This window comes from Cinclus cinclus, chromosome 18 (genome assembly GCF_963662255.1).
Source record: "Cinclus cinclus chromosome 18, bCinCin1.1, whole genome shotgun sequence".
NCBI lineage: Eukaryota > Metazoa > Chordata > Aves > Passeriformes > Cinclidae > Cinclus > Cinclus cinclus.
Window position 1 is genome coordinate 14411960 of NC_085063.1, and position 12958 is coordinate 14424917.

At 50.2% G+C, this 12958-nt stretch overlaps 1 protein-coding gene across 1 annotated transcript in view; it reads left to right on the forward strand.

The window, feature by feature from the left end:
* Positions 1 to 9420: 9420 nt before the first annotated feature.
* The window catches only part of ATP9A (ATPase phospholipid transporting 9A (putative)), a 44644-nt gene continuing 41106 nt past the window's right edge, over positions 9421 to 12958 (forward strand). The window contains exon 1 of the mRNA XM_062504792.1: positions 9421 to 9488. Coding sequence (XP_062360776.1) covers positions 9421 to 9488 — 68 coding nt within the window. The remainder of the gene's footprint in view (positions 9489 to 12958) is intronic.

Sequence of the window (12958 nt, forward strand, 5' to 3'; positions counted from 1 at the left end):
GGTTTTTTTGTGTTTTTATTTTTATTTTTTTTGTTTGTTTGTTTGGGTAATTTAGAAGATCAGTCTATGTAAACCTGTATTTAAATATTGAAGTATTCATGCTTAGGTTAAATGTTTTGTGGGTTTTTGGATGGCATTCCTACTCTGGTCATTAAGGTTTTTTTGGTGGTCTGTGAGCTTGCATTCCACCAGAATGGTAATTAATGATCCATGTGTGCTGTATGAAGGTTGCTGGAATAGTCATCTGGATTCTAAGTTATCTACCTCATTTTTTCCTTTTGTAGTTGTAGTATATTTTTTCTAATAATGACCACTGTAATGACTGAGATTCAAGCAGATGCTTCCATGCACTATGTGAAACCAAAACCTGATGTATTATTAGTGGAAGCACCTGAGGAGTTGCTGGACTGACCTTTCACTATTTCTCGAACGCCTGCTGGAACTGGATGTGTAATGGGATCTGAACCAGGCTGCAAAAGGAGCATTTGGTGTGGAAGGACTGAAGGAGGGAAAGAAACCTGGCTGGTGACTGCAGGAAATCTTCAAGTCCAGTCTCTGTTGTGGAAGGCCCCAAAAATGCAGATTACCAAAAGTTTGTGTGATGTTGTTGCACCTAATTCTTGCTTATGATCTCTGTATGCCGAGTTGTGCCTTTCCTGCTGGACTTGTGGGTAAGAACATACCAGTACCTGTTTACACTGTAAAATGGATATTGTTACATAGACCACGCAAAAGGCATCCCAATTGTCATGTTTTTACATTGTGAATGTATGACTTCTAAGAATTCTGTAGTTTTGAGTATCTACTGCTGCATTTCTGTTGACATTTTTGAGAATAAATTTTGGGATGGCTTTTTCACACTTGGTGCCTAATGTTTTTCTGGCAAAAAAAGCTTTTTGTCCACTGAAGAGTGAGTTCAAGAGGCAGCATGCTGCTTCACTCCAGGGACCTGAGATCCAGGAGCTAGAGTTAGGCTTTAGTTCATTGCTTAGAACAAAAGCAATTAGGAAGGCATGGAGGAGTCTGAGATCTATTCCTCAGGAACAGCTGGGGTTTGATGCAGGGGTTGGGATGGGCCAGGGATGTTGATTTTTCACACTGGAATAGAATGGCAGGAATATGTGCAATCATTTTTGTACTGTGATCATCCTGCAAAGGGGGGAAAAAAATACGAGGTTGTCAAATTGCCAGTGCTTGAAGATGCTGGCTGCATAGAAAAGGGATAAATAACTTCCCCTGAAGAGCAAAGAAAAATAGTTCTGAGAAACAGCCCTGATAAAATGGAAAAGTGCTGAGATCCTGGATCCTGATTCTTGCAACATAAACCAGCAACTGCATTTTGCCCTTGGGAGGCAACAGGAGAAAAGGGGTGCAGGAGCAGGGAATCCCAAAGTTGCACGTCTCTGACATCAGAGCTGCCCGATCACGGTGCTCCTTGCTCAGTCCTTGGGAGTGCAAAGAAAGGCAGAAAACAAACAGTTGTTGTCTCATCTCTGTCCCCAGGCTCTGAAGGAAGGTGTAGGGAGGGCAGGACAGGTCTGAGGTCTCCATGGAAGCTCTGTCCCTTCCAAGCTGTGCCAGCCTGGTGCCAGGGCAGCTCCAGGCTGGAGCAGGACAGGATCCCTGGCTAAGCTGCTGCCAGCAAGCCCTGGATCTTCCCCCAGCCGCTGGATCACAGGCAGGAGCTGTGTGAGCTCGTCCCCTCAGCAGGAGCTGGGCCACAGGGCTGCTCCTGCTGCAGGGGACAGTGTCTGCAAAGCAAGCAGGGCTGGGGATTACCTGCTTGCCCTGGGTGAGAGCAGAACCAACGCCTTCGGAAAACCAACGGGGTGCAACTCCCCACAGTGGCAAGTGTGCTCAGCTTTCGGTAACATCTACAGTTGCATCTTAACAATGAAAAGAGACAGCTGATTGTCTTGTGGCCCTTCTGATGTGAATCGGGAGCTGACGGAGCAGTGAGCTCGGTATGTGCTCTGTCTCTGCTCATCAGCCTCTCCTCTCGCCTGGAGCGATTTCTTGCTGTTGTGGTTGCTGTTGCTTACCTTGCCCCTCACACAGAGGATTTGCAGGCTGTTGCTGTTGTGTAAGTAGCATATGTGCTTCCATGAGCTAAGGTAAAATCTGGCTTGCTTAAAATGTTAAATTTGAACTTCAACATTGCATTGCTTAAAACAAAAAAACTGAACAGTAAGTACATTTGTTTTACTTTAACGTATTACCTCAAGTATTGCTCTAAAGAAAGGGCAGGTTAAAGAAATCTTTCTGTTCAAAGCTCCCCAAAAAGTTGATGGGAACTTTTAGGAGAGGGAATTTGACAATTGTAGATGAGCAGCTCTGGGCTGAGCTCAGGGAGGCTGATTTGCCTTTCCACAGCTGGCAGTGGGGTTGGTAAATACAGCGTGGAGCAAAGGGTAAATGACCATGGAGCTGGGCTCAGCACAGGGAAAGGACCTGGCTGAGGTGCTTGAGCTGATGGGATGGCAGAGGGGCTGAAACCAAGGAAAAGAGATGGATAGTACATTAATTAAGATTTTTTTTTTTTTTTTTCTGTTGAAGGCTCCTTGCAGGTTTTGTAATCTGGAGTCAGGGACAGTGATCCTTTCTGTCTGCAAAATGACAGGGTAGGCAGAAAGCTGTCCTGGTGTCTCTGCTCCCAAGAGGTTCCAGCTCCCAGCTGAGGCTTTCCTGGTGCTTTTCTGAGCTGCGTGCTCAGCCCAGAGGGCTCCTCTCTGCTGCCCTTGCCTGCTGGCCGGAGTGTGCTGAGTGCTGGGCTCACGTGTTTGACTTCAGCTCACATTCACCACTGACCTAGAAAAGCTCCTGGCACTGCACAGCCACAGCAGGACAGGAAACAGCTCAGAGGCACAGAAAGAACCAGCAATTACACACTCCTGGAGCCCATCGCCATGCTATCTGTTTTGTTATCACAGCTTCTGGTTTGTGCACATGGAGTTCATTGCATATAAAGGGCCGTGTTCTTTGCAACATTCTGATTGCTGACTGGTTTATTGAGAGGATTGTTTGTTAATGCCTCTTATAAGTGATTTTGTGCTGGACTTCCCAGCCACTCTCTAGCAGCATCACTCTCCTTTTAAACTTCTTTATTAATATATCTGATTGTCACATCGCACAGCATTCAAGCATTCACTTCTCTGAATCAATTACTTTGTGCAGAAAGTGAAGTCTCAAGTCAGAATGAGGACAGGTGGATCTCATCATGGGCCTTGTTTTCCATACTTGGTTTGGGCAAAATCCAGACAGGACTAAACATTTGGGTGTGTGTCTCTCTAAAGAAAACTAAAACCCCAAATCCAGTAAAATTCACATATCTAGTGCTAGTAAATATATATATGTGTATTTATCTTGTCCTCAACACTGAGTGTCATGTCCAGCCCTTCCTGGGACACTTCCAGGGATGGGGATCCAAATCTCCCTGGGCAGCCCCTGCCAGGGCCTGGCCACCCTTTCCAGGAAGGGAACAAAACTGAGCTGAGTCAAAGCACTCAGTTTATGAACTCATGACATTCTGACTCTGTCTCAGGAACACAAACCATGGTGTGTTGTGAGCAGAAGGTGAGGCAGGAGGAATGTATGGGGGAAAGAATGACAAATAACCTGTATTCTCAGCGTAGTAATACAGAATCAGTCCTGAAATCCATTCACCTGCTCTTCCCAGATACTCCCTGCCTTTGCAGTCCTATGCGTGTGATGACAGAGGATGTGTGTACATCAAAATACCTGGGTTGGCTTTACAGCCCTTCAGAGTCCTGTCAATCCACTTGGCAAAGTTTGTTTTAGAAAAAATTGTCTCCATGCAGTCTAGATGTTCAGAATACCAAACATAACTTGTTAATTTTTTTTTTTTTTTGGACACACTGTTTTGGTTTTCTTTCCCACGAAACCAGTTTGATTACTTAAGTCCTTGAAGTTCAGCACACGTTCAGGTGATTTGCTGCCTCAGGGTACCTAAATTTCTATATGTATTAAAAGTACCCCACCCCTTCCAAGTCCCAAAGTCCACATTTCAAAAACATCAGATTCCTTCATCACTTATTCTTCTGTTTCCCCCTCAATTCTTCCAGTCTTAAATGGCAAAATAACTACATTATATAGGGGTTTTGTTTTTTGTTTTTTTACTTTTTACAAAAGTTGCACCTATAAAACATATAACAAATATTTTCAGTTTATAGCTTTACTTTTTTATCACACTCATAGGAGGTGTAGCACAAGAATAATATGGCAAGAATTCACAGAACAGCTACAGCAGATAGCCAGATCATTTCAAGAACTAACAAAATACAAACATAAAATGCAAGTGGGAGTTTATTTGTCTAGAAAGCCTTTTTCTTTCTTCGTTCCTTAAGCTGACAGCTGTCCTAGCTGAACGACAATTTGACTATTATGGTTTTAAAAATTAGGTGCTAAAGGGTTGTTTTCTTCTTGGTCCACACCATATAATTATGCGAGGAAGAAAAAGATTCTACACAAAGACTGCACTTCCTCAGAGCAGTATCTGCTCTGAAACTTCATTATGAGAATGCCAAATGTTCCCTGCATAGCAGAGCCCATGGCAGTGGGAGCTTTATTGTAGTTTCCCTTAGCAAGTGTTGATGGATTTATGGAGGGCTTCATTAAATATAGGCTTAAAGGATATCCGCTATCGCCCACTTGTCAAAAGCAAAAATAATATCAAAGCCATGCGTGCAGCCCCGAGCTGCAGGTGTTAACAGTGCCCGATAATCTGGGAGTGTTTAACTCCCCAATTAATCGCAGTAGTCTTGTCTGGGCTCGGCCCTCTCCGAGATAAATTTCCAAGGTGAATGCAGCCCGTGGAGGCTGAGGGCACTGGGACCACGATCCCAGCGTGCTGATGGTTCGTTCTGTGCTGTCCCAGCTTGGGGTTCTGCTGTCCCTGTCCCATCTCAGGGCTCTCCTGTCCCTGTTCCATCTCAGGGCTGTCCCTGTCCCATCTCAGGGCTGTCCTGTCCCATCTCAGGGCTGTCCCTGTCCCATCTCAGGGCTCTCCTGTCCCTGTCCCATCTCAGGGCTGTCCCTGTTCTCTCAGGGCTGTCCCTGTCCCATCTCAGGGCTCTCCTGTCCCTGTCCCATCTCAGGGCTGTCCCTGTTCCATCTCAGGGCTGTCCCTGTCCCATCTCAGGGCTGTCCCTGTTCCATCTCAGGGCTCTCCTGTCCCTGTTCCATCTCAGGGCTGTCCCTGTCCCATCTCAGGGCTGTCCTGTCCCATCTCAGGGCTGTCCCTGTCCCATCTCAGGGCTCTCCTGTCCCTGTCCCATCTCAGGGCTGTCCTGTCCCATCTCAGGGCTGTCCCTGTCCCATCTCAGGGCTCTCCTGTCCCTGTTCCATCTCAGGGCTGTCCTGTCCCATCTCAGGGCTGTCCCTGTCCCATCTCAGGGCTCTCCTGTCCCTGTTCCATCTCAGGGCTGTCCTGTCCCATCTCAGGGCTGTCCCTGTCCCATCTCAGGGCTCTCCTGTCCCTGTCCCATCTCAGGGCTTTCTCTGTCCCATCTCAGGGCTCTCCTGTCCCTGTCCCATCTCAGAGCTGTCCTGTCCCATCTCAGGGCTCTCCTGTCCCTGTCCCATCTCAGGGCTGTCCCTGTTCTCTCAGGGCTGTCCCTGTCCCATCTCAGGGCTCTCCTGTCCCTGTCCCATCTCAGGGCTGTCCCTGTTCTCTCAGGGCTGTCCCTGTCCCATCTCAGGGCTCTCCTGTCCCTGTCCCATCTCAGGGCTGTCCCTGTCCCATCTCAGGGCTCTCCTGTCCCTGTTCCATCTCAGGGCTGTCCCTGTCCCATCTCAGGGCTCTCCTGTCCCTGTCCCATCTCAGGGCTGTCCCTGTTCTCTCAGGGCTGTCCCTGTCCCATCTCAGGGCTCTCCTGTCCCTGTCCCATCTCAGGGCTGTCCTGTCCCATCTCAGGGCTCTCCTGTCCCTGTCCCATCTCAGGGCTGTCCTGTCCCATCTCAGGGCTGTCCCTGTTCCATCTCAGGGCTCTCCTGTCCCTGTCCCATCTCAGGGTTGTGCTTCCCTGGCTCTCAGTGGCTCTTTGCAGAGCCCAGCCCAGGAATGGGCAGCTCTGGCAGGCTGCCTCTGATTTTGAGGGGTGCAATGCCACAGTGCAGGCCTGTTTCAGTGCTGCTTGAGGAACAGTGATGTTTCACAGCTCCTAACCCACCTCTCTGCCTGTCCCTGGTCAGGAGCACGGGGAATTATCCCAGTGTAGGAGCCAAGGCTGCACGTTTGCCCTTGGCAACCAAACCCCTTCTCCTCCTGCTGCCTTCCTTACAAACAGGGCAGCTGCAAACACAGCCCTGAAACAAAGCTGAAATCCCATGTGCAACGGGCTGTGCTTCCAGACAAAGAACGTGCACCCTGGTGTTTGTAAAACATGCACTTATGGAATCAGATAATAACAGGTACAGAGAATAATGGCATGACTTGGGCTGCCTGTGGAATTATAAACATTTTGTTCAACCAGTCATACACTCTTAGTCCGAGCCAACTCCTTAGATGTCAGAATTCCCTGTATTTTGATACTTATGGTTAGGGAAAAAAATAAACAAACACAAAAGTAGTTCCAAAATTGAATTAATCTTTCAGTTTGTAAGAAGTCAAACAGGATATAATTATTAAGATTTTCCTGTGTGTTCATCAGGTAAAAAAATAATCCTATGCATAAAAAAGCCCAATTATTTATTTAGTGGCAAAACTATAGTGGAAGAAAATTTATAACATATTGTGCTAAATAGGTAATGAGTACAATTTGCAAATGCATTGTCAGAACCAATCCATTGTTTGAGTGGGGAACTGGCAGCAGGACTTGCTCCTTGAAGGAGTACAGGCAAACCCCCAAAATACAATTTATTTACATGTTCTTTGGTCAGTGAAGCTGAGAGACCTGGGTGAATCTGAGGATCAGTGGGGCCCTGGAAGGCCTCAGGTGTGGGTGAGAAATCTCAGCTCCTTTTAATTAGCAGTGGTGCAGTATGAATTCTGGAACTTGCAGGGCTCCTTTGTGAGCCTCAAGTTCTGTGCTGGCAAAAATAGAGCATCAAAGCAAGCCAGTGGCATCAGAAAAAAACCCCAAAATCGGTTTTATTTCACTTGATTTAAAACTTCTCAGACTGAGGCTGGAGGTTTTCCCTTGGGCATCCCTTCTCAATAGGAGAATGAAAATCAAAGGCTTAGAAACCAGGAGAGCTTGTACCTGCTGTGAGTGCCGAGGTCACAAGTGAATTCTTTCCAACAAAGCAAATGTCAATGTGCCAGAAATGCAAAGCAAATGTGCCAGAAATATGTCAAGAAGTGGGTTTAGTCCATTGGGCTACAGCTTGGTCTAGATCATCCAGAGTGATTTTCTAATTAAAAATCACAAGTGTCTCATTACAAGGCAGAAAATCAGAGCATCCATAAGGGAGGCTTTGGATGTTTGGCTCAGATGCTGTGAGTCTACAGGCTGCAGGGCATCCCTGTGCTCCTCCTCTGGGATTTCTGCGACTGAGTCACCCTACAACACTCCGTGGTTCCCCCTCCCATGTTCTTGGATGTTGGAGTTGGGCAGGAATGACGTGGAGGAAGTTCAGCTGCTCCATGTAAAGGAGGAATGTCATGAAGTTCTGTCTGATCACAAAGGTATCAAGGGCCAAAAATGGGGTGCTAAAGAGAATGTTGGATGTTTTCAAACCAGTGCTACTTTCACATCAAAGCAAATAAAAATGGCATTTGGTAAGTTTTATTTTAATCAAGGCTGGAGGCTCAGACTGGCATTTCAGCCTGTGCAGTGTTAGGGAAGTGGGTTTGTGGCAATGGTGTGACTACTTTTGGTCAAGTACAAGGTCCTCTTTAGGTTCTTCAGTTGCTCCTTTTACTAAATTATATTTTGCAGTGAATTCCAGCATCATATCCTTTCACATAAAACAAATGAGAAAAAATATGTTTTGTGAGTCAAAGTGTTTGTGGGAGAAGGGATTTCTGTTTCTACTTCAATTGTCTCTATGATGGAATAAGAACAGTAGATTGGGAAATAAGAAGTTAAAACATGGTATTGCTTAATTGAAATACAGCGTAAAAATCAGTCCTACGAAGTTTTTGTAATTAGACATCCCGAGTTAGGATGGCATTGGGAATATCTGTCTAAACAGTGTCAGTACTGGTGCCTGACTGGAACTGGTGTAACTCTTCATTGTCTTGCTGAAATGTCATCATTGCAAAACGCCAGCATGACTCTACTTCAACTGGAAAAAAAGACATGAAATGACAGTTGCAGCTTTTGTGCTGGTGTAATCCATAGTGTAATGAGATGCTTGAAATCACAAACAGAAGTGCTGTAGCAATTTGTGCCTAAATTTGCAGAGGACATCAGAATTTGGATCCAGAAATGGGTGTTGAGAGCAGTGGGTGAAAGACACCGAGCTGGAAGGGCGCAAGCAGCAGCAGCACCAAAAATCCCAGCCCTGTAAGGCGGCTGGGGTGGTGAGAGGAGGGAGCCCAGAGGGAGGCAGAGCTCACATGGGGCTGTGGCCGCAGGGGAAGGACAGGAGGGCTCCGCTGCAGCGGGGCTGAGGCTGGGAGAGAACGGGAAACGAACGTGGGGCCACGGGGGAAAGAAAGGGCAGGATGGGGAGAAGGGAAGAGCCGGTGACAGCTCAGGGTGGGGCTGATCGGGGTGGGGCAGATCAGGGTGGGGCTGTACAGGGTGGGGCTGATCTGCCCTGCCCGGTCCGGGGCGGAGTGGACCCGATCTCACCCCACTCCACCCGACCCCGTGGAGCCGTCGGGTGCCTGCGTTGGAGGCCGGGCTGGCGGAACCCGGTGCTGCCCGGTGCCCGGAGGCGGAGCTGTGCTGCCCGGTGCTGCCCGGTGCCCGGAGGCGGAGCTGTGCTGCCCGGTGCCCGGTGCTGCCCGGTGCCCGGTGCTGCCCGGTGCCCGGAGGCGGAGCTGTGCTGCCCGGTGCCCGGTGCTGCCCGGTGCCCGGAGGCGGAGCTGTGCTGCCCGGTGCTGCCCGGTGCCCGGAGGCGGAGCTGTGCTGCCCGGTGCCCGGTGCTGCCCGGTGCTGCCCGGTGCCCGGAGGCGGAGCTGTGCTGCCCGGTGCCCGGTGCTGCCCGGTGCCCGGTGCTGCCCGGTGCTGCCCGGTGCCCGGAGGCGGAGCTGTGCTGCCCGGTGCCCGGTGCTGCCCGGTGCTGCCCGGTGCCCGGAGGCGGAGCGGCGGGCGGGGCGGACGCGGCACCTGCGTGCTGGGAGCCGGCGGCTCCGGGCCGGCCCCTCGGCGGTGCCGCCAGACGGCGGCGGCCGGGCTGGGCTGGGCTGGGCTGGGCTGGGCTGGGCCGGACCGGGCCGGGCTGGGCTGGGCGCTGCCGGCAGCGCATCCCCCGTTCTGCTCCGCTCCGCTCCGCCCCGCAGCCGCGGCCATGACCGACAACATCCCGCTGCAGCCCGTCCGGCAGAAGAAGCGCATGGACAGCAAGCACCGCGGAGGGTGAGGGAGGCGGCGGGGCCGCGCTCGGGGTGTGCGGGACGGGGGCAGGAGGAGGAGGAGGAGGATGATGATGATGATGATGAGGGGGAGGCAGGCGGGCGCTGACAGGTTGCTCCTGACGCCATTGCCGCGGCACGCCCGGCGCAGGATCCGGGAGCGGGGACAGCCCCGGCGGGGAGCGGCTCGGCCCGGCCGGCCTTGAGCGCTGGGGCCGCGGACACAGCGGGGAAGCAGCGCCCGGAGGGGCCGGGCCGTGTCCCCTCCGCCGGGTCCCCGCCCGGCTCCTGCGTGTCACCATCCATCCCCGCTGTGTGGCACGGCCGGGCTGGAGAATCCCTCGGCCGTGGCTGCGGAAGAGCGCAGGAGCATCCATGGTGCGTGTAACAAAGGCCCGGCTCCCATGAACTGTATCAGCGCAGCAATACAATATCCTTGCGTGCCGTGTTGCCGTAGCCCGAGCGAGCGGTGCGTCCCTCAAGGAGACGTATGGACATGTTCATAGCGGTGTTCCCGTGCGGGAAGTTAAATGAGAAAAATGGTTTTCCGATAGTCTTCCATTATGAAATTGCGCCGCTGTGCAGACAGGTTGGTTTGCACACAGCAGGGTGTACGTGGTATTCAAGTCACCTGGCTGTCAATTATCACAGCACTTCATTCGTCCCTGGAGAATCTGGGGTTTTTTTAAATGTGGCGAGTGATGTTAGCATAATAAACCAAAATATTGAAGGAAATCTTCGCTGTTAGAACACGGGGAAATAAACTAGTTTGCCTTGTTTATGGTTCTGGTTGGTAGTTCGGGTTCTGAGTCCTCTAACTGGCATTGTTGTCCATAGTTTATTCATCGTTAGATTTGTTGCTTACTGGCAGTGTTGTTTCTGGTACCACGGCAGGGAGGTGTGTGTGATGCAGCAGCAGTGCCTGTGCCTGTGTCACCTGCACCACTGAGCAAGTGCCACAAGGTGCAGCCACCATGGCCTTGCATTTGGTGACGTGATTGAAGCGAGCTGGGAGAGGTGATGGCCTGGGAAAGTTCTCCAAGCTGCTGGAATGGTTTCTTTTCCTGGAGTTCTCTAATCTCCAGCAAGAGCCTCTTGGGTGTTCGGATGTGGTTAGCGCTGCCTAGCAGAACCTGCCCTCAGCTAACCCAAGCTATGGTTCATTGCCTGTGGATTCTGCCTGATTAGCAGCCACAGAGAGGCTTTCCAGTGGCAGCAAAAAATTCCAGCAGCATGGGAAGGGAGGTTGCCTAGGGTTTTTACTCAATAGCAATTGAAATAAATTGGATTTGGGGTTTCTGTTTGGTGCAGTAATTGTTTGGGGGTGGGATTTGTCATACGTGAGGAACCCTTTTTTTTGTGATGTGATCTCTTGGTATTTGATCAAGTGATGGATAGCAAAGCATTGAAGTGAAGCCAATCCAAACCAGTGTTATAAACCATAGAAGAAATCATCCAGCAAGTCGAGGGGTCCCTGGTGTCACAGCCTGAACAGAGTCCTGGGAATCCTATGCCATAATCAAGGCCTCCTTTCTTCTGTTCCCTCTGAGGAAAAACCCAAGCAAAATCCATCCAGTTTATGTTCCTCGATGCTTATGAAAACCCAGGATGAGCAAGTGTTGATGGGCTTCACTTCACCATGGCCCCAGCTGATTTCTACTCTGGGGGCTCCCCCACCAGTGGGGGTGACTTTTCAGACAGGTTTTTGTTGGTGTGGTCAACTGGAGTGGGGAGCAGATTTCTGCTCATTAATGACTCTCTAGAAATCTTTGTTTCTGTTCAAATAAAACTGAGAAATGCCAAATTCACCTGTAGGGCAGGTGCCATCCAGCAAGGCTTTCGTTACCCTCAGCCTCTGGCATGGTTTGTAAGGAAGCCAGGGAGGAACTGGCTCAGTAGCCTTGGGATGAGTGATGGCTCAGACAGCTCAGGTCTGTGTTGGAGAGAAGCCACGTGCTAGATGAACCGAGGGAGAAGTGGGGATCTGCTCCTGAGCACAACTTCAGTGTGGCTCTCCTTGCTCCCATCTAAGGCTGAGCTCTGAATTCCCGTGCTGTGTGCCTTGAATCCTGCTGTGTTCATCCCAGGGCTTTGCACAACCTGGGAATCTCTGTGAGCGCTGTGCCGGTGAGGAGGGCAGGGTGGCATGAACTGCAGCAGGAATGGGATGGGAATGGAATGAGCCTGAGCTTTCCAGGGCCCAGTTCTGCCAGGAAGGGAGCTGCAAGTTCCCGGAGTACCCCGGGTGCTGCGCTCAGCACATGACACGAGTGTTCCCCTAAATAGCTCGTGGTGTCAGTCCTCAATCCCGCAAGGCTCCTTTTAAAGCAGCACGCTGCTGCGCTCCTGCTGCTGCTGTGGAAAAGGCCTCGATGCAGAGCTGCAGGGGGAAGGAGAGGGAATGAGGCAGGGAAGGAGGAGCTTTACAGGAGCACTTGATGAGGCTGTGCCATTGTGCTGCCTGTGTGCTCTGGCTCTGTTTAAAATGGCAAATTCCATTTCAGAGTCAACAGAGAGCCGGGGCAGCTCCTGCCCTCGGTGTGCCGGTGTGGGTGTGCCTTGGCAGGTGCAGGGCTGGGGCTGGGCTGCCTTCCCACAGCCAGGCTGCAGGAATTGCAGCTCTCCTGGCCCCTTCCAGAGCCATCCCGGCTGCACGGACTGCAGTGGGAACGTTCCAGAATGTTTCACGTGGGGCGTCTCATGTGCAGGTGCATAAAAGGATTAGGTGGTCGTGCATGGCTCTAGTTTCTTTAGCCATGGAAAATTTGTCCCCTGCTTTTGGAATAATGCCACGTGGGGGTTGGTTTGTGTGTTAAAGGTGCCAAGCGCAACCCATGAGGGCCACGGAAACAAAATCTGAGAAATGGGCTTGGCTTAGAAGTGACTAAATATTCGATGAGCTTCAGCACTAATTTGACAAATGCTACCTCAGTATTGCACAAACGTGGCACTTTTTTCCCACTGGGTTTGTTTTACATGGAAATATTTTTCATTTGATCTTCCAATACTTCTCCGTCAAACACACTGCATTTAGAAATAAAACCTGCTTGTTGCTAGTGACTGTTCACCTGACAACTGACAGTCAATCTGCTGTTACTGCCTCTTACATCATCACTGGGAACGTGTTTTTGTAAGCAAATACAATCCCAGGTGGAGTGCAGAGCAGACCTGTTCTTCAGCTCCTGCTGCTCATTCGGATCCCTCTGCAGATAAAGGGCAGCATCACTTACAGGACTGAGTTTCAGGTACAGTTTGCATCCAGAGAGATTCTTTTCAGTGGTTGTGACTCTATTTGAGGATTTGTGAGTTTGTTTCCTATTGTTATTTTTGCCGAGTTTATGATTTAAAATGTGAATTGCACAGTGCTGTATAAGCTGTCCCATATAAGCTGTCTTCATGGTCTTTCTGTAAGGTGATAATTTTTAAAGTCCATTGTTTACCCTCATTTGCTAGTTTTCTATACTTCAGGGGTTA